At 44.1% G+C, this 25,727-nt stretch overlaps 1 protein-coding gene across 4 annotated transcripts in view; it reads right to left on the reverse strand.

Annotated features, from left to right (window-relative positions):
* MFGE8 (milk fat globule EGF and factor V/VIII domain containing) overlaps positions 1-25,727 on the reverse strand; it is a 48,622-nt gene that overhangs the window by 13,199 nt on the left and 9,696 nt on the right. For 3 of the 4 annotated variants that reach the window (XM_058156017.1, XM_058156016.1, XM_058156015.1), the window contains exons 2-6: positions 16,374-16,502; positions 14,900-15,025; positions 11,031-11,144; positions 8,745-8,926; positions 5,326-5,481 (exon numbers count right to left, since the gene is read on the reverse strand). In XM_058156017.1, the coding sequence (XP_058012000.1) occupies positions 5,326-5,481; positions 8,745-8,926; positions 11,031-11,144; positions 14,900-15,025; positions 16,374-16,502 (707 nt within the window). Of the gene's footprint in view, positions 1-5,325; positions 5,482-8,744; positions 8,927-11,030; positions 11,145-14,899; positions 15,026-16,373; positions 16,503-23,728; positions 23,828-25,727 lie in introns of all 4 variants that reach the window. The other variant, XM_058156018.1, reaches the window with a different exon arrangement.

A 25,727-nucleotide genomic window follows, 5' to 3' on the forward strand; every position in this document is an offset into this window, starting at 1 on the left:
GATTTTTGTATACAACAGAAGTTGGCATCTATAATAGTGGCCAAAATTGTGGAAACCTTTTGGGAAAAGTGTATTTTCTAAAACTAGCTAATAACACCATTATTATTTGTTTTTGGAGTAGTACGATAAAATTAAATATCAATGGAAAGATAATTTAATCAAGAATGTAATACAATAACTTTTATGAAGGATTTGCTATTAGAATAGCAGTTACACTATAAAGAAGAAGAGTGAAACACATAGAAAAAAATGAGATATACAAAAATTATCACCATGTCAGTTAATACTTAGTTGGGTAACTTTTAGCATGAATGATGGGCTTACAATGTCTTCCCATGGAGTGAACCAAGCCTTTTAGTTCTGCAGCTGTTCTAATGTGAAACCAAAATTGAAGGATTGCTTTTATTAATTGGGTTTTATTGCTGGGTTGCTTCTGACTGGCAAGTTTCTTTAGTCTTCTCCATAGATGTTCAATTTCAAGTTAAGGTCTGGGCTATTCCCAGGCCATTCTAGCAGTGAAATAGGATTATCTTGAAACTCTAAAAAACAAGTGGTGTTATTAGCCATCAAACCTCAAAAATACTCTTTTCCCAAAAGGTTTCCACAATTCTGGCCACTACTGTATGCCATAAAAACACAAGTGCTGCAATTAAAGTTCTTCGGAGCGAAATTTTGGCCACTCCAAAGATGTGTATGGTATCCATTACCATCTTCAGTCTTGAGATAGGATGCCCCAAAATGAGATATTGGTTTGCTGCCTGATGATTACGTACTGACAGAGAAAAGTTAAATCAAGTTGGAGTAATCTTATGGAATCCAAGCTAGCTTCCTATGTTCTTTTAGCTCTTTACTTTGGATTACAATATCAGACATCTATTCTTTCAGAGCATGAAGGATATAAATTGCAGATAAATTGGATCCCATAGAAAGACAAAACTTGGACTCCAAGGAAACCTATGTACAGTAATGGCAAAAATTGTGGAAACCTTTTGGGAAAAGTGTATTTTTGAGGTTTGGTGGCTAATAACCTTTTTTTTGGGGGGGGGAGTTTCAAGATAATCCTATTCCACTGCTAGAATGGCCTGGGAATAGCCCAGACCTTAACCCAATTGAACATCTATGCAGCAGACTAAAGAAACTTGCTAGTCAGAAGCAACCCAGCAATAAAACCCAGTTAATAGAAGCCGTCCTTCAATCTTGGTTTCACATTAGAACAGCTGCAGAACTCAAAGACTTGGTTCACTCCATGGGAAGACGTTGTAAGGCTGTAATTCATGCTAAAGGTTACCCAACTAAGTATTAACCGACATGGTGATAATTTTTGTATATCTCATTTTTTCTATGGTGATAATTTTTGTATATCTCCTTTTTTCTATGGGATAATTTTTGTATACTCATCTTTTCTATGTGTTTCACTCTTCTTCCTTATACTGTAACTGCTTTTCTAATAGCAAATCCTTCATAAAAGTTATTGCATTACATTCTTCATTAAATTATCTTTCCATAGATATATAATTTTATGGTATTACTCCAAAAAAAAAGTGGTGTTATTAGCTAGTTATAGAAAATACACTTTTCCCAAAGGGTTTCCACAATTTTGGCCACTACTGTATAGTAACCAAATATCTAACATCTCCCACTTACCCTAAATTGAACAGGATTTCCTTCGGACAAAGCATAACATCTTGCTATCTACTTTTCTTGCAGAACAGATACTCGATACCACCTTTACTTAAACTTATCCATGCAATTCAAGAGAAATCAAACCGTCATTCATATACTGTGTAATGTTTATAGGAATACAAAGCACTCCCTCATTTTGCATATCTTACAGCAATATTCTGGATGGGCAAATCTTTGGTATACAAAGTATTTACCTTCTGATCCTAATGACAACACCATAGGCAAATTTCCTGTGGCAGAATTTAAGACACCTCACATACTAATATCCCCAATCGCTCTATTTGTTCTCATAAGCTTTTCTATCTTATTGTGCATGGATCACTGAGCAAAATAAAGATTGCATTGTACTAAGGTAAGCTGCATGCGTAGGATAACTCAACAGTGATACTATTATATATTACTGTTTAAAAATAAGTAAAAATAATCCCTATAATTGATGAACTAAAGAACATTAAGATTTGCAACTGGTTAATGTAGAGAAATAAAAGCCTGTAACTGTCAGATTTTAATGACCCTGTAATCCCTTGCATCAGGGTAGAATAGGGGTGACTGAATGGAGCTGAGTGTTTACTGGCTGGATGCCCTTCCTGACGCCTATGCAGAGTTTGCAACATATATTTTCTCTTTCTGCCCAGAAAGAGAAAAATATCTGCTCCTACCTAGGATTGAACTCACAGTCTCTTGATTGTGAGGCAAGAGCTCCACCTCTAGGCCACTGTGCTTCTCCTGTAACTGGCAGATGAATCAAGGTAAAACAATATTCATTTGTTATAGTCCACATTAAAAGATATAATACACCATTTTATATATATTCAACCCATTAATAACAGAAGCTTCTGCACCCATCCTACTTTTGTCCTTTTTGTCAAAATTAATATATTTTGTGAAATGTTGGTGAAAAGCAACTTATACGAAGCTAAGCAAAATCGTTCATGCTCTTGGTTTTTAGTCCTTATTTAAACTCTTGTGATTTTAATTGTTTTTGTATTTATGTTTTTTATTGCACGGCAAGCTGTCCAGTGGGATAGTGAGATGGGCGGCATATAAATTTAATAAATAAAATTAAAAACCAGTTAAACCCAGTTACAGCATGTGGGATTTTAGTATTTAGCCTTGAGCTCAAGAAAAAAAAGACTTTTCTTTGTAATCTTGAACAAAGAGAGCAAGGATGCAACAGCCTGGTTAATTTAACTAGATCAACGAACTTTGGTTGATTTAGTAAAATTTAGTCCTGATCAGGGGTGGGGCTTCAAAAATTTTAGCAAGGGGTTCTCTGCCCGGTTGCTGGGTGGGCGTGGCCATGGTGGGTGTGGCCTAGTCAGCCTCCTGCACCACAGCGGGAGGGGGGGGTTACCCTCCCCGGGCTCCAGAGTCTTTCCTTGAGCCTCCGGGAGGGCGAAAGTGGCCTTCCCAGGCTCCCGAGGCCCTCTGGAGACTTCCCGAACTTCCAGTAGGCCCATTTTTCACACTCCCTGAGCCTGCGTGTGCCCTGCACTTAACCTGCATCCAAAACAGGCTGCATGGTGACTCCTGGGAGGGGAGGGGAGGGGAGGGGTGGGCAGGGCCAGGCAGGATTTGGAGGTTCTCTGAACTGCCCAGAATCTTAGCTAGAGATTCTCCTGAACCTCTGCGAACCCCCAGCAGCCCACCTCTGGTCCTGAGTAAACATGATGCTGACAATGCCATTTTTATTTTTTTATTTTTTTTAGAATGAGGTCAAGTCAGCATTCAGCTTTTAGAGGCTACACCCCACATGCCCCAAGTTAATACTGGAACTAACTCACTCAAAAGTGCTTTGTGTCTTCCCCCCCTCCCACACACACACACAAGGTAAGAAGAACTTCAATGGGGCAGAGGAGGGAGGGAGGGAGCAGCAAGAAAGAGAAAAGAAGCCCAAGACGAACTGACAAAGTCAATGATGCTTGAAGACAAATGTGCTTCTGATTATCTTGCTAGCCAGGGCTTGCAAAAAAAAAAAAAAATCAGAGGTGCTGGATTTCCAAATATTTAACACCAACTGAAGCTCTTCAAATACCCTCAAGCTATAAACTGAGTGCTACCGACCCATCTGGAGCAGGGTGAAAATTAAATATAATTAGTGTTAAGTATAGGGGAGGGCAAGGTGCTAAAACGTCAATCTATAGGAATGGAATTCTAATAATGCAGATACTAAGTCATTCCCCCACACACCTCATATCCTCAAGGCTTTGTAAAAAAAAATTATGGAAAATTTTGTTCTCTATGTTTACAACATCACATAACATATAATTTTCTGTACAAGAGCCAGTTTGGTGCAGTGGTTAAGATGCCAGGCTAGAAACTGGGAGACCGTGAGTTCTAGGCCCACCTTAGACCCAAAGACAGTGGGGTGACCTTGGGCCACTCCTTCCCTCTCAGCCCGGGAAGCGAGCAAGCAATGGCGAACAACTTCCAAAATCTTGCTGAGAAAACTGCACGTGCTATTATTGTAATCCGGCCTGTTGCCAGGAACTAACACTAACTCGCTCACTCCCCAAAAAACTGACCCTCTGGGGCTTTGAAAAAAAAATCACAGGACATTTTGCCCCCATATATGTTTATGATATTTCATAAGATAGAAAGAATTTCTATACATCTTACAACAATTTACACCATCTCTCAGATAAATTGCCAATGCCTTTCCCTTCTTTTAAATGCAAATCATACTACTTTACACATGTAACTCATACATTTTCCTGATGGGAAACTTTTTCGTATGTGTGAGAGACAGAAAGGGAAGGGAGGGAGGGAGGGAAGAAAGAAGGAAGGAAGGAGGGAGGGAGGAAAGAAGGAAGGAGGGAGGGAGGGAGGGAGGGAGGGAGGGAAGGAAGGAAGGAAGGAAGGAAGGAAGGAAGGAAGGGAGGGAGGGGAACAGAAGAGGAGGAGAGACAGAGGGAGGGAGAAAGGAAGGAAACAGGAAGAGAAGAGGAAAGGAGGGGAGGAGAGGAGAGGAGAGGAGTGAAGAAATATCCCTCTTTATGTGAAAGCTTTAGGCTTTTGCTTTAATAGAAAGAAGAATTAAGGGAAGAATGAATGAAGAGTTAAAGGAAGCCAAAATCTCCCTTCTGCAGAATACTTGAAAATGCTTTTGTTGTCCACTTTTATGCTCTTGAAAAGATAACATTGCGATGTAAATAAAGCAAATCTGGTCATTCCAAAATGCTTATGTATCGTCAGTAAAGTTTCCTCTCGCACATATGTGCTAGTCATTCCCGACTCTAGGGGGCAGTGCTCATCTCCGTTTAAAGCTGAAGAGCCAGCGCTGTCCGAAGACATCTCCATGGTCATCTGGCCGGCATGACTAAACATCAAAGGCGCACGGAACGCTGTTACCATCCCACCAAAGGTGGTCCCTATTTTTCTACTTGCATTTTTTACCTGCTTTCGAACTGCTAGGTTGGCAGAAGCTGGGACAAGTAACAGGAGCTCACCGTTACTTGTCCCAGCTAGGGATGTGACACTAGGGATTCGAACCATTGAACTGCCGACTTTTTGATCGACAAGCTCAGCGTCTTAGCCACTGAGCCACCGCATCCCTTCTATGTATCATAAGCATGGTTTAAAACAATTCCTTTGTTTTTCTTTCCTTCTTCCGCCTTCAGCCGTTCTCTCTCTCTTACCCACCTTTTCCTGGTTCTGGTTCTCATCTTTGTAGAATTGAAATACTCGTCCATCTAGACTGTAGGAAACTTTGTAAGTCTGGACGTACTCTGAGAATCCTCCACGGCCTGCCCCTTGAGTAACAATCCCAGAGAGGAACATTGTTTTCAACAGATTGACCTGCATGGAATTAAAAAAAAAGGTGGGGGGGAGCTTTAAAAGAGGCAGAATGAATCAAATGGACTGGTTACTTAAATAAAAACAGCAAATCAAAAAGCAAATGAAAACAGCCGAACCCGAGTATTTAATCCTGTGTCAAAAGTCAGACTGCACTGAAGTTACATTATTCTTGAAGTCTGTTCTGCATAAGTGAATTCGGTTTCAAGTCAATTCGCTCAACGCAGTAATTTTCATAAGAAAAGGTTAAATTGTAATCTCCCCAGGGCATGGATCTGTTTGTTTGTTTGTTTGTTTTTAAAGAAAGTCAAGAAATTAAAACTAACACTCACAGAACGAACTTATTATCACCAGAAAATGAAAAATTCTGGAAGAATTCCCATGCCAAGCTCAATCTAATGAAGGATCAACGCAAGCCTTTTTGTTGATATTTAAAAATGTAACAGAGTTTTGTTTCCCATCTCACTGTGAACAAGAGATAGGCTTGTTAAATTGGTATACTTTTTATATTATCATTTTGGGTTTCTGTTTCAACGTAGGTTAAGAGGTTATTTTACCATATATTTGGATCTGTACCAGTGGTGGGTTTCAAATTTTTTTACTGCCGGTTCTGTGGGGGTGGCTTGTTGGGCATGGATTGGTAGGCGTAGCATGGGAATGATACTGTAAAATCTCCATTCCCACCCCACTCCAGGGGAAGGATACCGTAAAATCTCCATTCCCACCTCACTCCAGGGGAAGGATACTGCAAAATCTCCATTCCCTCCCCAATCCAGGGGAAGGATACTGTAAAATCCCCATTCCCTCCCCACTCTGGGGCCAGCCAGAGGTGGTATTTGCCAGTTCTCCGAACTTCTCAAAAATTCTGCTGCTGGTTCTCCAGAACAGATCAGAACCTGCTGAAACCCACCTCTGATCTGTACTGAAGAATGTTGGAAGTCACTCTTTTTGTATTTCTTTTTTCCATTTTTTTTCCTTGCCCTTTCTAACTTCTTATTCCCCTTTGATTCCCTTCCTGCTTTTCCAGTCATTTTGTGTTTTATCTCTTTCTGAAACTAATAAAATTGGCTAACATAAAAAGAGGCGGGATTATAAGGAAAGCTTAACAAGAGAGAAGAAGTTTACCTTTCCTTCCTCAGATCTACCACATCACCACCAGCAAATCCTGACGGTGTGTGTTTATGTTTTAAAGAGAGCTTTTGTGATATCAAAGGAAGCATTAAAAAGAAGTTTTAAGCTTAGCAGGCGCGTGTAACTTCTCCAGATGTTCTTTAATTCCATCAGCCTTAGCAGGCTTGTCCAACTAATATGATAAAGGAGTTGCCATCTAACAACACCTAGTTGACTTCATAAATATGTGGAAAAACAGAGGAGAACAAACCTATCAGGACAAGATTCAGCAATCCAGCTCCATTTAAAAGACAAAGGCCACTCTTCTGAAGGCAACAAAGGCCACATTTTGGACAGAGAAGACTGCTGGTTTGAAAGAGGGGTTCAAAGAGGCCATCTCAGTGGGGAAGTCCAGATTTTTTTACTACCGGTTCTGTGGGTGTGGCTTGGTGGGCATGATGTGGCTTAGTGGGCATGGCTTGATAGGTGTGGCAGGGGAAGGATACTGCAAAATCCCCATTCCGTCCCCACTCCAAGGGAAGGATACTGCAAAATCCCCATTCCCTCCCCACTCCAGGGGAAAGATACTGCAAAATCCCCATTCCCACTCCACTCTGGAGCCAGCCAGAGGTGGTATTTGCCAGTTCTCTGAACTACTCAAAATTTCTGCTATCGGTTCTCCAGAACCTGTCAGAACCTGCTGGATTTCACTCCTGGGCCATCTATGTCAAAATTGAACAGCCCTCTCTCAACAGAGGGGGAGAGATCTGTCATGTATCTCCAGTCTACAACACAGCTCCTTTCAACAGTTCCAAGAAGGCTCCTCACCCATTTGCATCACTCAGGTGACCCTGAGGTCACAGATAAACCTCCAGGTAACTTCCCTCGAGGACTCACTAAAAGAACGCAAGTGACTACCTTCCATTCCCCACCAATCCAGTCAGAGCTTCTTGGATGAGAAGCGAAACATCCTCAAAGAAAAACAAGAAAGTCCAGTTGCCTCTTGAAAGGGGGCGGGGAGGGAAAGCACCTTTGGAACAACCATGACCTAGATCAGGGCTGTCCAACCTTGCCAACTTTAAGACTTGTGGACTTCAAAGCTGGCTGAGGAACTCTGGGAGTTGAAGTCCACAAGTCTTAAAGTTGCCAAGGTTGGAGAGCCCTAACCTAGATGACTGGAAATCTCCATAGACACTCTCTGCTAAATTGTTGCATGTCTCCGCGTGGAGGTTGCATGTCTCAGCTGCAGGTTGGGTGAAGAACCCACTGTGTCATCTCATAATCAATAGCCACTCAGCTCTGAAGCCAATTCCTGCAGTGGTAACAGCAACACCAATAGCACTTAGACTTATATACTGCTTCACAGTGCATGACAGCCCTCTCTAAGCAGTTTACAGAGTATCATATTGCCCAGGGGTGAAATGCTCCTGGTTCGGACCAGATCGCCTGATCCGGTAGTGATGGCGGCAGGTGGTTCGGAGAACCGGTAGCAAAAATCCCTGCCCACCCCCGCTTCCCAGCTGAGCCACGCAATCATCAGAGGTTTTTTTTTTTTTACTTTTAAAAGCATTTTTCTTCAGCTGAAAAAATGCTTTTAAAAGCAAAAAAAAAAGCCTCTGATGATCGCTCAGCTCAGCTGGGATTGTCAGAGCCTTTTAAAAGCACTTTTTCTACAACCTTTTCGGCCAAAGAGGTTGTAAAAAATGCTTTTAAAAGGTTCTGGTGATCAGGCAACTCAGCTAGGATCGTCAGAACCGTTTAAAAGCATTTTTCCTACAACCTCTTCAGCTGAAGGTTGTAGAAAAAATGCTTTTAGAAGTAAAAAAAAAATTGCCCACGGCTACTCAGTCACATTACCCACCCACCAAGCCACGCCCACAGAACTGGTAGTAACAAATTTTACAATTCACCATTGATATTGCCCCTAACAATCTGGGTCCTCATTTTACCAACCTCAGAAAAATGGAAGACTGAGTCAACCTGAGCCAATCAGAATTGAACTCCAGGCCGTGGGCAGAATTAGCCTGCAATGCTATGTTCTGCGCCGCGACGGATAATAGCCACACGTTTCCATTCCCCTTTGTCAGTCTTGGAGCCGTTTTCCGCCCTGACACCCTTTTGCCACCTGGAACAGAGGCTTCCTTTGGCATCTATACCTGAATCCAAGGCTTTTTGTCATAGCTGCTGGCTGTCCAGGCGTTCACAACTCCTCCGTTGTGGAGGCGAGCGAGTTCAGGGCTCCAGCGTTGCACGCCCAGGAAGCCGTAATACATTGATGATGCTGTAAGCTGGGTGTCTGCAATAGCTCTTGTCTGCATGCCCAGCTCATCTCTGCAGCCTGGAGCGGGTGAATTTTGGAGAGGGAGAAAGAAGAAAACAAGAGCATTGGAACAAAGCTGGAATACAAGGGCGGAGGAGGAACATAAGAATCAGAATTTTAAAATACAAAAGAAAAAAGAAAAAAAACCAAACCAGGAGACTTTCTTATAAAATTAGGACCCAATTATCCAACGTACTCCTAGGGAACTCGGGCTCCAAACACGGATCTAGCTTCAATAAAAGGAACATCACTCACATATCAAGTAGTTCAAGAAGTGACTCAAAGGGAACCTGAACTCAGTAGAAGTGTTAAAAAAAATTTTTTTGGAGGGGATATCTGTAAGGTGGCCTTTAATGAGGTAGATGGCATACAAATTAGGAAGGAAGGAAGGAAAGAAGTAGAGAAGGAAGGAGGGAAAGAAGGAAGGAGGGAGGGAGGGGAGGGAGGCTGGGAGGAAGGGAGGGAGGAAGGAAGGAAAGAAAAGTGCCGAGCAGAGAATTCCAGTGACCTCCTGATTTAAAAGCAATAATAAATCAGCAAAGAACAAGGTGGTTAGAAAAACGTCATTCAAACTTTTAACAGAGATTTCACATATGCTGGACAGCCTTGAGTAAGCCATTAGCCATTGCAATAAAGCCTACCTAACTGGGCAGTTGTAGGATTAAACAAACAAAAAGAGAAAGCTCTTTTTATGCTTTTTTTTAAAAAAAAAACCGCATTTCAAAAAAACCAAAAAGCACAATGCCCTTTTGTGTGGCTTGTTTTGTTTTGCGCTGGGCTGCGGCTGCACTGCCAATGAAAGCTTTTGCATTTGTTCAGAAAAGCAGAAAACGTCCCTGCTTCTCCTGCCTTATGACTGAGCCGTAGGTTCAAGTGGGGCTGTGTGTGTGTGTGTGTGTGTGTGTGTGTGTGTGTGAAATCAGTCCACTTTTGCCTACAAGGACTCACTAAAAGGAACAAGCAGGTCTTAACCAAAGACCTACCTAATCCATTATAAAAAAACAAAAAACCTCATTATGAGGATATCTATGAAGAGCTACGCTGATTGGGAAGATAATTGTTTTGCCCTGAAAATTGCTAGCTGGGGCATATACCCAAATGCCCCTGGAATTACTTTCTAGCTCAAACAAATTCCCAAACGTTTCCATTTCCTCCATCGCAGGGTTCTTGAGCGGGAATGTTTGTTGCAGGGAAAGGAGGCTACAAGATTCCCCCACCCCAAATGCTTGCAGACTTTTGATTTCCCAAGGTCAGAAACAAGTTGAGAAATAGGGAGGGTTGGCGAGGACAGACAGATTTGTCTCAAGATCTCTGTTAATGGCAAGCAAGTAAACAAGCAACCTTGAATGGCTGGGGAAAGGAGGGAAGGAAGGAAGGGAAGGGAAGGGAAGGGAAGGGAAGGGAAAGGAAGGAAGGAAGGAAGGAAGGAAGGAAGGAAGGAAGGAAGGAAGGAAGGAAGAAGGAAAGGGAAGAGGAAGGAAAGAAGCAAGGAAGAAGGGAAGGGAAGGAGAAGGAAGGAAGGAGGAAAGGGAAGGAGAAGGAAGGAAGGAAGGAATAGGGAAGGAAGGAAGGAAGGAAGGAAGGAAGGAAGGAAGGAAGGAAGGAGGAAAGGGAAGGAAGGAAAGAAGGAAGGAAGGAATCCTATTCAGTCCCTAGCTGTAACATCTGTCCATTTGTAGCTTTCCACTGTAACGTTTTTGTTCTCCTTTCACAAATCTTAAGATTTCCCCAGGCCTGCTGGTATCTCCAGGATGCTTTGAGGTCCATCAGGAACAAACCTAGAATATGATCGCTATCAAGAGTATAGAGTTTATAGGTTCGCCATCACAGTCCTAGAAGAAGCATCAGCGGCAACCATGAAAATTGCCTGGAGATCTCCACAAAATCCACCAGGCGTTGAGATCCAAGGAAAGCTTAACTTATGGGTTTAATGTTTTGTGAACCACGGCTCAGCATTCCTTGAACTGAAGGAACTACCCTTCTCAGGCCAACGCAGGTGACCTTTGTCTGGGGGGGAAAAAACACCCCTGTCTTCCCAGCGCAGGCAGATCCAGCAATGGTGCTCTGAGTCTTCTTCGTTTCTTAACTCTCTTCCAACTCACTATCAGGACTAAAGACTTACGCATCTGGCAGGTCTTCCCCACGAAGGGTGAGGGGCATTTACAGTCGAAGTTGCCCTTCAGATCCAGGCAGGTCCCTCCATTCTTGCAAGGCTGGGAAACGCATTCATTCATGTCTACGGCAAAAGGAAACAACAGATGCAACACGATTACTCCCAGGTTCCACCAGATCTACGTTCCAAGAAAGTCAGAGCCATGCCAAGTAACAATAGGACTACAGCAGGGGTATCAAACTCGATGTCATTGAGAGCCGCATCAGGGTTGTGTCTGACCTGAGCGGGGGGGGGGCAACTCACCCACTCATGTGGGGGGCGCCTGTGGGGGCCCGAGCTTTCTGCCAGTGAAAACGGGCTCCTGAACTCCATTTTCAACCGCTGCAGCCTCCTGCAACCATTGTGGCCTTCACGAGCTCCATTTTCACCGGCAGAAGGTTGCAGGAGGCAGCCGAAAACAGAGCTCAGGAACCTGTTTTTGCTGGAAAAAGCACCACAGGCCACCCCTTCGCTCTTTCCAGGGCAGCCCCATGGGCCAGATCTAAGTACCCCGTGCGCCAGATCTGGCCTCCAGGCCTTCAGTTTGACATCCGTGGCCCAGGGGTGAAATGCTTCCGGTTCGGACTGGATTGCCCAATCCGGTAGCAATGGCAGCGGGTGGTTCGGAGAACTGGTAGCAAAAATCCCTGGCTACCCCCATGCCCAGCTGAGCCACAGGATCATCAGAGGTTTTTGGGGTTTTTTTACTTTTAAAAGCATCTTTTCTTCGGCTGAAAAAATGCTTTTAAAAGTTAAAAAAAAAGCCTCTGATGATCACGCGGATCAGCTGGGGTCGTCAAAGGCTTTTAAAAGCTCTTTGGCGGAAGATGTTGTAGAAAAAAAACTTTTAAAAGGTTCCTCTGGTAATCCCAGCTGAGTTGCCTGATCGTCAGAGGCTTTTTTTTTCCTAAGGAAAAAAAATGCTTTTAAAAGAAAAGAAAAGCCTCCGACGATCAGGCAACTCAGCTGGGATCGTCAGAGGAGCCTTTTAAAATATATTTTTTTAACAACCTCTTCAGCCAAAGGTTGTAGAAAAAATGCTTTTAAAAGTAAAAAAAAAAAAACTTGGCCATGCCCACCGTCACATTACCCACCCCCAGCAAGCTACCCCCACAGAACCGGTAGTAACAAATTTTACATTTCACCCCTGCCCTGGACTACAGTCCAATGCTTTCCATTGTTTGAAAAATCGCTAACGGTCCGTGGCTCAAAACACAGCACTGGTTCATACGATATGCGATATTCATTTAGAAAGACATCGTGTTGTGTCTTCGTCGTTTTCTGGAAAAACCCAGAAAAGGTTAAGACAAACATGACGTTCGTAGCTCTTTCTCCAAAGTGATGGTTCAGAAGAAAAAAAAACATAACAAAAGGACAACTGAAATGGCATGTTTTTATGATTGCAAAAAAAATAAATAATAATGGGTCCTTCAAGGTTGGAAGGATGCCCATTGTTTGTTAGTTGTATAACTAGCTATTAAGAGGGCAAAGTTCAGGTCTGCCACACACAACAATCTCTCTCGCTCCCTTTCCCTCTCTCAAGGGAACAGACATTGCATTGCAATACACTACGGCTTTGTTAACCATGTTTCACTGAACATGGTTTCCGCCACCGTTTCATCAATGAATGTTTATCAGGCTGAGGGACACGTTTGTCAGTCCTGCCCCTAAATGAACAGGTATGGACCTCACCTTGAGAATGGAAAAGAATTAAAGAAATCACGAAGAGTGAGGTGACTTTCAGAAAAGATTAAGTAAAGGTAAAGGTTCCCGCGGCACATATGTGCTAGTCGTTCCGGACTCTAGAGGGCGGTGCTCATCTCCGTTTCAAAGCCGAAGAGCCAGCACTGTCCGAAGACGTCTCCGGGGTCATGTGGCCGGCATGACTCAACACCAAAGGCGCACGGAACGCTGTTACCTTCCCACCAAAGGTGGTCCCTATTTTTCTACTTGCATTTTTTACGTGCTTTCAAACTGCTAGGTTGGCAGAAGCTGGGACAAGTAGTGGGAGCTCACCCCCGTTACGCGGCCCTAGGGATTCGAACCACTGAACTGCCAACCTTTCAATCGACAAGCTCAGCGTCTTAGCCCCTGAGCCACCGCATCCCTCTTCAGAAAAGATTACTCAGTCCTCAAAAGAAGAAAGCATGAGAAAAGAATGGAACTGATGATAGTTACCTAGTTTGGGTAATGAAACATCTGCAAGAAAATAACCAAGCTCAGAGAACAGCAAGGACCCCGCATGAGAAAGGAACTCAAAATAATATGGCTTAGGACCGGGGTATTTACGGGACTGCCTGCTGCCACCGTTTGCCTCCCATCGACCTGTGCGCTCCCATAGGGAGGGCCACCTCAGGGTGCCGTCAGCCAAACAATGTCGGCTGGCGACCCCCAGGGGGAGAGCCTTCTCTGTGGGGGCACCTACCCTCTGGAATGAGCTTCCCCCAGGACTTCGACAACTTCCTGACCTCCGGACCTTTCGCTGCGAGCTGAAGACGTACTTATTCTTCCGTGCAGGACTGGCATAAAATAGAAATCTATTATTAATTTTAATGGGATTTTTTATGGTTTTATTGTGTATTTTAATTAATGGGCCAAATTGAATAGGTTTTTTAAAATTGGTTTTAATTGTATATTGTATTTCTTATTGTTTTTACTTGGCTGTAAACAGCCCTGAGTCCTTCGGGAGAAGGGCGGTATAGAAATTAAATTATTATTATTATTATTATTATTATTATTATTATTATTATTATTATTATTATTATTATTATTATTATTATTATTATTATGGCCTTTATTTATTTATTTTTATTATTATTATATCCTAATTTAACTAGGGATTGTTTTTTATTTTATTTTTATACATACAGCCACATCAATATATGAGCAGTGTGAATCTTAATACAAATAGACATATTAATACTAGGAGTATATAAGCTTAATTTATATAAGAAACATTATTGAGATTAGTATGGTTGTTTGCATCAAAATGAATGCTACCCTTTATTTTGTTTGGTAGAAGATGAACAGAAAAGAGACCTGGACATGCTTTCAAGATTCTGTCATCTACTCTACCACAATAAAAGATATTCCTGCAATTCCTGTGGTGCCTGTTCCTTAACTTAGCCTGTCTCCAAGGAGTGACCTCCTATCGCAACACGTCCTTTTTATCACTGCAAAAAGAAACACCCGGGAGATAAGATGAAGGATGGGGGAATCCAAAATACTGGCTCATTGTCAGGTTTTGCATCTCACCGATGCCATGAGGAGAGAAGAGGCTCTTAGTCAGGGGTGGGCTTCAAAAATTTTAGCAAGGGGTTCTCTGCTCCGTTGCTGGGTGGGCGTGGCCTAGTCGGCCTCCTGCACCATGGAGGGGGGGCTCCGGGAGGGCGAAAATGGCCTCCCCAGGCTCTGGAGGCTGGAAACGGCTTCCTGAACTTCCGGTAGGCCCATTTTTTGCCCTCCCCAAGCCTCTGCGCACGCCCTGCACTTACCTGCATCCAAAACGGGCCATGTGAGGACTCTTGGGAGGGGTGGGCTGGGCAGGGCCAACCAGGAGTGGGATTTGGGGGGGGTTCTCCGAACTGCACAGAATCTTAGCTGGAGGTTCTCCCGAACCCCTGCGAACCCCCAGCAGCCCAGCCCTGCTCTCAGTGAGTCTTGTAGGTGACAAAAATGGCGCAAATGGTGATATTTTCTGAGTGGACCTGAGAGACTCGGGTAGGAACGCCTGTAGTTTTAAGCTCCACTTGTGAGCTTCTTGAAGACTGGTTCGAAACTAGCATGAGCAGATCTTCTGTAACCTGTGTGATACCTTTCGAGAAGAAAATCATACTCACTGTGCTGGCAGTGTTTGCCGTTATACCCGGGACGACATATGCACATGTATTCACTGAAGGCATCACCCCGATTGGGAAGTAACCTGCATTCCCCCTCGTTCTTGCATGGATTTGGATGGCAGGGACCTAAAAGCGTGAGAGGCAGAAGGAGGAAGAAATTGGGAAGAAAAGGAACACAATCAGCCTCTGCAAGATCCATCTCTCTTAAGAGTAGTATTGAGCCTTGGTGGCGCAGTGGTTAAGAGTGCGGTACCGCAGGCTACGACTGCTGACTTCTAGCTGCAGTTTGGCAGTTCAATTCTCACCAGGCTCAAGGTTGACTCAGCCTTCCATCCTTCCGAGGTGGGTAAAATGAGGACCCAAATTGTTAGGGGCAATAGTCTGACTCTGTAAGCCTCTTAAAGAGGGCTGTAAAAGCACTATGAAGCGGTATATAAGTGCTATTCCTTCCTTCCTTCCTTCCTTCCTTCCTTCCTTCCTTCCTTCCTTCTTTTCTTCCTTCCTTCCTTCTTTCTCGGTGGTTACAATGCAGTATTGCATGCTAACTCTGCTCACATTGCCAGGAGTTTGATTCCTGACCTGCTCCTGACCTGCAGACTTCAGAGGATAATTAGAACTGCAGAAAAAATAATTGCTACCAACTTGCCTTCCATTGAGGACCTGTATACTGCACAAATCAAGAAGAGGGCCATGAAAATATTTGCAGATCCCTCGCATCCTGGACATAAACTGTTTCAACTCCTACCCTCAAAACGACGCTATAGAGCACTGCACACCAGAACAACTAGACACAAGAACAGTTTTTTCCCGAAGGCCATCACTCTGCTAAACAAATAATTCCCTCAACACTGTCAGACTATTTACTGAATCTGCACTACTATTAATCGTTTCATAGTTCCCATCACCAATCTCTTTCCACTTATGACTGTATGACTATAACTTGTTGCTGGCAATCCTTATGATTTATATTGATATATTGATCATCAATTGTGTTGTAAATGTTGTACCTTGATGAACATATCTTTTCTTTTATGTACACTGAGAGCATATGCACCAAGACAAATTCCTTGTGTGTCCAATCACACTTGGCCAATAAAATTCTATTCTATTCTATTCTATTCTCCAGGTTGACTCAGCCTTCCATCCTTCCGAGGTGGGTAAAATGAGTACCTAGATTGTTGGAGGCCATAGACTGAGTCTGTAAACCGCTTAGAGAGGGCTGTAAAAGCACTGTGAAGCAGCATATAAGTCTAAGTGCTTTTGCTATTGCATTTAAAACAACATTCAAATATGTCCTGTTCTGTAATAGAGGACAATCTGTGGCTTCTGGACCTCTCCTTCATGGCCCTAGGAGTCCTCTCTGCTCTGGCCCCTGAAGTTCAGCAGCACTGTCGCCAAAACTGTTTGGAACCGGACACACCACATCTGGAACCTTTAGAAGAGAGAACATCTGGACTAAGACTGTCGTACTTACCTTTCTCAGTTTCATTGCAGGTTGGGCCAGTGAAGCCATCTTCACAGACGCAGAAGAAAGGAGACTGATCTTCTAGACTCTTCAAGCACGTTCCTCCATTCTGGCATTGATTTACCTCACAGAAATCACCTATTTAAAAAAAAAACACGCACACACACACACAATTTAACCTATCAGCACAACAGAGAAGAAAGGGGTTGCTCTCTTCCTATCTGCCCTTTTGAGCGTTTATCTAACCTTCTCTCCAGTGGTGGAATTCAATTTTTTTTTACTACCGGTTCTGTGGGTGTGGCGTGGTGGGCATGGTGTGGCTTGGTGGGCGTGGCAGGGGAAGGATACTGCAAAACCTCCATTCCCTCCCACTCCAGGGGAAGAATACTGCAAAACCTCCATTTCCTCCCACTCCAGGGGAAGGATACTGCAAAATCTCCATTCCCACACCACTCCAGGGGAAAGATACTGCAAAACCTCCATTTCCTTCCACTCCAGGGGAAGGATACTGCAAAACCTCCATTCCCACCCCACTCCGTGGGTGGCTCAGGCTGTAAGACAGCCTGTTATTAAACACAGCTGCTTGCAATTACTGCAGGCTTGAGTCCCACCAGGCCCAAGGTTGACTCAGCCTTCCATCCTTTATAAGGTAGGTAAAATGAGGACCCAGATTGTTGGGGGGGCAATAAGTTGACTTTGTATATAAATATACAAATAGAATGAGACTATTGCCTTACACAATGTAAGCCGCCCTGAGTCTTCGGAGAAGGGCGGGATATAAATGTAAATAAATAAAAAAAAAACTCCAGGGGAAGGATACTGCAAAACCTCCATTCCCACCCCACTCCAGGGGAAGGATACTGCAAAACCTCCATTCCCACCCCACTCCAGGGGAAGGATACTGCAAAACCTCCATTGCCACCCTACTCTGAGGCCAGCCAGAGACAAAAAAAACAAACCCAACTCCAAGTAAAAACTCTGAAGCAAGCATTTTTCAAAGTTCTATTTACTAAAATAGGCAAACTGACACACCTGAATCTGAGAGGTCTGAGTTTTACCTCAGTAAATCAAAACCCTCAAAACCATTCCCCTCACTCCTCAGTCGATCACATGCATTCGTCCCATCTCAAGACAGTACTCCGACCATTCCTCCTCCAGATGCAGGATCGGCCTGACCTTGACCGACAGGAAGAATGCTATTATGTCTAAAGGCAACTCCTCTACTAAATCCCCCCCCCCCAACTTTCCCACACATGAGAAAGTGGCAGCACGGAAGCTTCCAGCCTAATCTGGCTTCTAAAGCTGACACAGAGGTGGTATTTGGCGGTTCTCCGAACTACTCAAAATTTCCACTACCAGTTCTCCAGAACCTGTCAGAACCTGCTGAATAGCACCCCTGCCTCTCTCTCTTATTTCCAGCGTTGTGCAGATATAACAGCAGGGCTCTCGCAGATAGCAAACAGGGGGAAGATCATGCAGCAAAAGGACACACATACTTCCAAACAAGGGCATGAAACCCATTGCAGGTCAAGGGTTGCACCAACATTTTCTGAGTGATACGCTGGCCAAGACGAAGAGCAAAAGCAAGATTGCATTTCAAGGCAGTGAAGCTTTCAATATCATTGCCGCTGAGCTAATTATTTATTCATTCCTTTATCCGTGGGTCAAAAAACAAATTACCCCATGGAGCTGACTTGGATCACACGCCCAACTCACATAATAGGCAGACAAATCTATAGCATCACTAACAGCAAGTGGGGGGAAAAGCTACTGGATCAGATCAAAAACTGATCGGTTTGGACATTTCTGTTCGTAGAGGAAGGAGGAAATGATTCTGGGCAATTCAGAAGCAGGGGCCAATGGTCAATGGCCTCTCTCCTGTTCTTGTTTTACAATGAATGGCTTTCAGTGTTGTAAGCAATCTGACCTTAGACATAATATCCACCATCCTTACCAAGAAAGATTGAGAGTCTTGTTCATCCATGAATTAGTTTAATCCCTTCTAAAGGACTTGAAAGACAGTTCCTGCTTTCGAACTCCTGGATATATAATTTCCCTTTTCAAGCTAACCATTGGTTAAATGCAGTGGTGGGATTCAAGTAATTTAACAACCGGTTCTCTGCCCTAATGATTTCTTCCAACAACCAGTTTGCCAAACTGCTCAGAAAGTTAACAACCGGTTCTCCCGAAGTGGTGCGAACTGGTTGAATCCCACCACTGGTTAAATGTCTATGGAGATTCTCAGTCAACCAGATCAGGTCTCAAAGGGGCTTTTTCAAAAGGCAGGTGGACTGTTTTTTCCTTGAGGAAGGAGGAGGAGGAGGAGGAGGAGGAGGAGGAGGAGGAGGAGGAGGAGGAGGAGGAGGAGGAGGAGGAGGAGGACGGGAAGAAGACATTTCACTTTGCATCCAAGAAGCTTCATCAGTTCTGATGGTGGGGAGATGGACAGATAGGTACTGACAGTTGACAGTTGAGACGGATGAAGCTTCTTGGATGAGAAGCAAAACATTTGCTTCTTCTTCCTCAAAGAAAAAAATCTAGTTGCCTTTTTTTTTTTTTTTGCATTTATATCCCGCCCTTCTCCGAAGACTTAGGGCGGCTTACAATGTGTTAAGCAATAGTCTTCATCCATTTGTATATTATATACAAAGTCAACTTTTATTGCCCCCAACAATCTGGGTCCTCATTTTATCTACCTTATAAAGGATGGAAGGCTGAGTCAACCTTGGGCCTGGTGGGACTTGAACTTGCAGTAATTGCAAGCAGCTGTGTTAATAACAGACTGCATTAGTCTGTAGAGCCACCAGAGGCCCTTAATCCCTTCTAAAGGACTTGGAAAACAGCTCCTGCTTTCGAACTCCTGGATATATAATTTCCCTTTTCAAGCTAACCATTGGTTAAATGTCTATGGAGATTCTCAGTCATCCAGATCAGGTCTCAAAGGGGCTTTTTCAAAAGGCAGGTGGACTGTTTTTTCCTTGAGGAAGAAGGAGGAGGAGGAGGAGGAGGAGGAGGAGGAGGAGGAGGAGGAGGAGGAGGAGGAGGAGGAGGGTGAGGACGGGAAGAAGACATTTCACTTTGCATCCAAGAAGCTTCATCAGTTCTGATGGTGGGGAGATGGACAGATAGGTACTGACAGTTGACAGTTGAGACGGATGAAGCTTCTTGGATGAGAAGCAAAACATTTGCTTCTTCTTCCTCAAGGAAAAAAAATCCAGCTGCCTTTTGAGACTCACCATTAGTAAGTCGAGTCAATGTTTATTATAGTCAAAGGCCAGAGACCTGAGCAAGTTAAAAACATTCAAGGAATATCCAGGTTCAAAATCTAGAATAAAACAATAAATGACTGATAAAAAAAATCTATATTCAAATCACAATTTGGCATCCAACCTGTTGGTTGCACACGAGCAAAACACAGCATGGCCCAACTATAATATAATATCAATCCTTAAACTGTGAGGCCCGTGGTCATTAAATACTAAATTGCCATTGGTAAAGAGCTAGGGACGCTGTTGTGTCTTGCCCGCTCTCACCGCAGCCGGGGTCTGCTTATCTGCTTCCGAACGCTGAAGAATGTCCTCCCGGCCCCAGCCCTGGCTCCATGCCCAGACAGGCTGAGGAGGGGGCATCTCCCGGCCCCAGCCCTGGCTCCATGCCCAAGCAGGCTGCAGAGGAGGGAGCATCCCCCCGGCCCCAGCCCTGGCTCCATGCCCAGGCAAACGGAGCAGCTAGACCCCTCCCCCTCCTCCACAGCATGTGAGCCTGAGGAAAGTTTATTTCCAACAGCTGCTGATTGGAGTGACCCTCGCATCAGAAGACTGGATAGGCGGAGGCAACAGAAGGAAGGGAGGGGCAGGCCTTAATGAGTGCTGAGTCATGGAGCCACACCCCATGGCCTATATAAAGGATCTGCTTTCTGGCAGTCTCTGAGTCAGGCAAAGTCGAACTTATCTTGCTGAAGTCACTTTCTGGTCTCCTGCCTGCTCTGAGGACTTTGCTAGGACTTTGGGGCAGAGCTGCAGAGGCAAGCCTGATTCGGATTTCCCTGACCCGGCTGTCAGCGGAGGAGTGGGACACGACAGACGCGGTGGCTCAGGGGCTAGGACGTTGAGCTTGTCGATCGAAAGGTCAGCAGCTCAGCGGTTTGAATCCCTAGTGCTGCCATGTAACGGGGGAGTGGGGGAGCTTCTGCCAACCTAGCAGTTTCAAAAGCACGTAAAAAAAATGCAAGTAGAAAAAATAGGGACCACCTTTGGTGGGAAGGTAACAGCGTTCTGTGCGCCTTTGGGGTTGAGTCATGCCGGCCACACGACCACGGAGACGTCTTTGGACAGCGCTGGCTCTTCGGCTTTGAAACGGAGATGAGCACCACCCCCTAGAGTCGGGAACGACTAGCACATATGTGCGAGGGAAACCTTTACCTTCACCTTAGAGCTACCTTGTCCATACCAAATCACTCAGGCTTACTTTTACTGCAGGGCCACCAAAAAGAAAAGACCAAAAAAAAAAAAGTGAAGTCACCATCACAAACTCAAACTCTCTGAAGATCAGACAGATGGAGTAGCTTCCCACACTGGCTCATGAAATGCAGCTTTCTTTGGCTTAAGCTACTCCCGAGATCTTTTTATAGCACGAGTTCCTTGGGGTTAATCTCACTTCCTGTCATTCGGCAGACTTCACTGCAGACTTCGCCAAGAAACTTGGCTCCATACAGGGAGTTCAAAGGTGCTGGTGTGACTCCTACAGCCAATCTTGGGGGAAGAAAAAAAAAAGGCAGCAGAGCTGGGCAGGAGTTCAAGTCCTTGCTTGTACTGTTTTCCTGGCTGGTTCTGGATGACTTCACCCTCTATCTATGCATTGCCATGAGATAGAACCAAAGGAGAAGGGCTTGCCATTTGGAAGAAAGCAAAACACTGCCTTCATCCAACTCAGACCATCAAAGGCTGGGAAGAACCGTCTCAATCTTGAACAGCTTTCAACCAAGGATCTCTAAGGTTCTTGCCAAGCTACTGTAAAAACCCCAGGCCTCTTAGAAGACAGGAAATGTTTGAATAACCATGTGGCTTTATTTGTTTGGATTCTTCTCTTGTATTCCTTTGAAGTCAAGGTTCATTCACTCCCTTCCAACAGGTGGGGAAATCTCAGATGCAATGTTATTAAAGCGTTTAAAAAAGAAGATAAAAAAATGAATACCAACTCAGATAAAGTGAGAAAAAAAAAGGAGAAACCAAAGAAAAAGCTAAGAGTGCAAGAAAGGGGTGGGGGGGGAGATTAAAATAAAGTAGAAAAGAAAGAAAAACGATACTAAGAAATCGAATGTAGAATAATAAAGAGTTGGAAGGGACCTTGGAGGTCTTCTAGTCCAACCCTCTTCGAGCAGGAGACCCTATAGCCAGGGGTGAAATCCAATTTTTTTTACTACTGGTTCTATGGGCGTGGATTGATGGGCGTGGTGTGGATTGGTGGCTTGGGCGTGACAGGGGAAAGATACTGCAAAATCTCCATTCCCACCCCACTCCAGGAGAAAGATACTGCAAAATCCCCATTCCCTTCCCACTCCTGGGGCAAGGATATTGTAAAATCTCCATTCCCACCCCACTCTGGGGCCAGCCAGAAGCAGTATTTGCTGGTTCTCCAAACTAATCAAAATTTCCGCTCCCGGTTCTCCAAACTGCTCAAAATTTCCACTACTGGTTCTCCAGAACCTGTCAGAACCTGATGGATTTCACCCCTGCCTATAGCATTTCAGACAAATGGTTGTCCAATCTCTTTTTGAAAGCCTCCAATGATGGAGCATTCACAATTTCTGAAGGCCAGCTATTCCATCGGTTGATTGCTCTCACTGTTAATACATTTGTCCTTAGTTCTAGGTTGCTTCTTCCTTGGTTAGTTTCCAGGCATTGTTTAGTGTCTTGCCTTTTGGTGCTTTGGAAAACAGTTTGACCCCCGCCCCCTCATCTTTGTAGGAGCCCCTCAAATCTGAAGAGATTCTCAGTCATCCAGGTCACGGTTGTCCCAAAAGTGCTTTTTCAGGGGGCAACTGGATACTCTTGTTTTTTTCTTTGAAGATGTTTCACTTCCAATCCAAAAAACTAATTCAGCTCTGACAGGATAGAAGGGAACGGAAGGATTTATATCAAAGGACAAGCTGTCTGCAAGGAATACAAATCCTTCCATTCCCCAATATCCTGTCAGAGCTGAAGAAGCTTCTTAGATGAGAAGCGAAAGAAAAAACAAGAAAGTCCAGTTACCTCCTGAAAAAAAGCACCTTTGGGAACCCCTCAAATATTGGAACACTGCTATCATGTCTCCCCTAAGTCCTTCTTTTCATTAGGTTAGACATATCCAATTTCTGTAACTGTTCCTCGCATGTTTTAGTCCAGGGATCTCCAACCTTGGCAACTTTAAGACTTGTGGACTTTAACTCCCAGAGTTGAACTCTGGGAGTTGAAGTCCACAAACATTAAAGTTTCCAAGGTTGGAGACCCCTGTTTTAGTCACATTGTTTGGCTGCTGCTGCACATTGTTAGCTTCAGCAGCAATCAGTACAATTTTAAATTTGCATCTTATCGTATGGTTACAATTTAACTCTATTCTTTCTATCATCAACTAGATAATGTTTGGTGGCTCATCCTTTGGTAAATATTTATTTACCTAAACAGATAAACCAACTGGCCATGGCTGGGCAAAAAAAACAAAACACGCCATTGATTTTGTGGGAAACTGGCAAGGAATGTCAGAAATCCTGATCACGTGACCACAGCTGACCACGGAGGCATTGTCACAGCCACAAATTTATGACTACAGCTGGCCTGAAGATCCTTGAAATTTCAGTTCCATGGGAGTAATGAGTTCCCGATTTTGTATGCATTTTTTAAGTAAGCGGATTTGAGGTAGCTTGATTCAAAAACTTTTAACTCTAGGATGCATCGTTTGAGCTAATTAAACAGGCAGGACAGTTTTAGTAGTATATAGCAGTGTTGGCGAACTTTTTAGGCACCGAATGCTGAAATGGGAGTGCGCGCATGTGTGCGGGGGGAGCACCGGAAACTGGAAGAGTAGCTTCCTGGTGTGCGTGCATGCGCTGCAGAGGTGGGTTTAAGCGGGTTCTGACCAGTTCTGGGAGAACCGGTAGCGGAAATTTTGAGTAGTTCGGAGAACCGGTAGTAAAAATTCTGACTGGCCGCGCCTGCATCTATTCTCTGCAAGTCCCAGCTAATCAGGAGGAAATGGGGATTTTACAGTATCCTTCCCCTGCCACACCCACCAAGCCACACCCACCAAGCCATGCCACGCCCACCAAGCCATGCCTCGCCCACCAAGCCACGCCCACAGAACCAGTAGTAAAAAAAATTGAAACCCACCTCTGGTGCACTGGGAAGCTGAGCTTCTAGTTGCCGGAGTGCGCATGTGTGCCAGTCACATGGTTTTCCAGTTTCTGGAAGATCAGCTGGCCGGCATTCCTATGTGCGCAAAGACAAAGAAGCTTCATACGCACAGGAGCGCCAGAAACTGAAGAGCAACGGGCGACAGTTGGCATGCCTGGAGAGATGGCTCTGTGTGCCACTTCCGGCACACATACCATAGGTTCGCCATCATGGGTATATAAATTCAAAACCATAAATCATAAGTTTATTTCGTTCTGTTTCACGCAAAAGATTTCTAAGGGATTTCCAGCCAGCAATAAATATCGACACTGTCTTTTCCCCGATCAAAGAAGCCAATTTAGCCTTCTCTGAAAGTCCCTTCCTCTTTACCAGCCATTCCACCATGGTGAGTAATGGTGAGTCTGTGCGTATAATAATCTCGCTGCAGTTGTCATACATAAAACTAGAATCACCTCGAACAGTGAGATATTATCAATCAATCAATCAATAAAAAATGTGACCTTTTTTCCAGCTTTGTCCATCAATTCCCCTAAAGAAAAATCTCTGGTTTCAATTGCACATTAATCTTCAAACTCCTCTGAATCATTGTACTGGTAAGAAGTTGTTAAAGGCAGGAAAACTGAATTACCAGCTCACAGTGCTCAGATGCTGGCAGAGTTGATTTCATCTGACAGGTACAATGTGAACAGGGGATTAAGAGGGAGGATTCACGCCCCAGACAGTCAAAAACGTGACCCTAGTTATCCCCTATTGTCTTTGCTGTCAACAGTAGTTGGATTTCTCTTGCAGAGAGCTCAGCATTAAACAGAAAAGCCAGCGAACAGATATTTGCGTGGAGTCAAGTTTTGCTCCCTTGGTCCTTTCTTCTTGTTCTTGATTTACAAACACAATTGGAACCAGAGTTTCTTTTGCTAAGCAAGGTGGTTGTTAAGTGAGTCACAACTGTTTTTACAACCTTTTTTAATATATATATATATGATTGTTAAACGTATCTGTGCAGATTAAGTGAACCCAGCTTCCTACAATGGCTTTGCCTGTTGGAAGCTGGCTAGGAAGATCTCAAAAGATGATCACTGTAACCAACAATAAATACAGGTAGTCCTTGATTTACAACAGACCATTCAAAGTTACGACGGCACTGAAAAAAAGTGATTTAATGACCGTTTTTCACGGTTACAACCCTCGTAGCATCCTCATGATCATGTGATCAAAATTCAGATGCTTGGCCACTGGTTCATCCTTACGACCGTTGCTGTGTCCTGAGGTCACGTGATCCCCATTTGTGACCTCCCGACGAGCAAAGTCCATGAGGAAGCCAGATCCACTTAACAGCCGGGTTTCCAACTTATCCACGGCAGTGATTCCCTTAACAACTGTGGCTAGGAAGGTCGTAAAAACGAGGCAAAATTTCACTGAACAAACGTCTCACTGAACAACAGAAAATTTGGGCTCAATTGTGATTGTAAGTCGAGAACTACCCTGTTTCTCCTAAAATAAGACCCAACCGGAAAAGATAGCCTAGCATGATTTTTCAGGATGCTCGTAATATAAGCCCTACCCCCAAAATAAGCCCCAGTTAAGATTGTCAGTCAGATGGGTGCATTTAGTACTGTATTTCCCCCAAGATAAGACCTAACCAGAAAATAAGCCCTAATGCATCTTTTGGAGCAAAAATTAATATAAGACCCGGTCTTATTTTCGGGGGAACCTGGTACCTGTACGTGCCAGTTGCCAAGCACCCAAATTTATGGGAATGCTGCAATCGTGTGAGGACTGGTCATACATCCCCTTTTTCAGTGCTTTTTGGAGTTTTGAACGGGCACTAAACAAATGGTTATAAGTAGAATACTATCTGTATTCACCTTCCCCTTCAGCTGTATCGGATGCAACTAAGTAATTCTCCAGTTCTCACCTCTCCAACCAGCTTGGTCAATACAGGTAGTCCCCAATTTACGGCCGCAATTGAGCCCAGAAT

Source organism: Ahaetulla prasina, chromosome 13 (assembly GCF_028640845.1).
Source record: "Ahaetulla prasina isolate Xishuangbanna chromosome 13, ASM2864084v1, whole genome shotgun sequence".
In the NCBI taxonomy this organism is placed as follows: domain Eukaryota; kingdom Metazoa; phylum Chordata; class Lepidosauria; order Squamata; family Colubridae; genus Ahaetulla; species Ahaetulla prasina.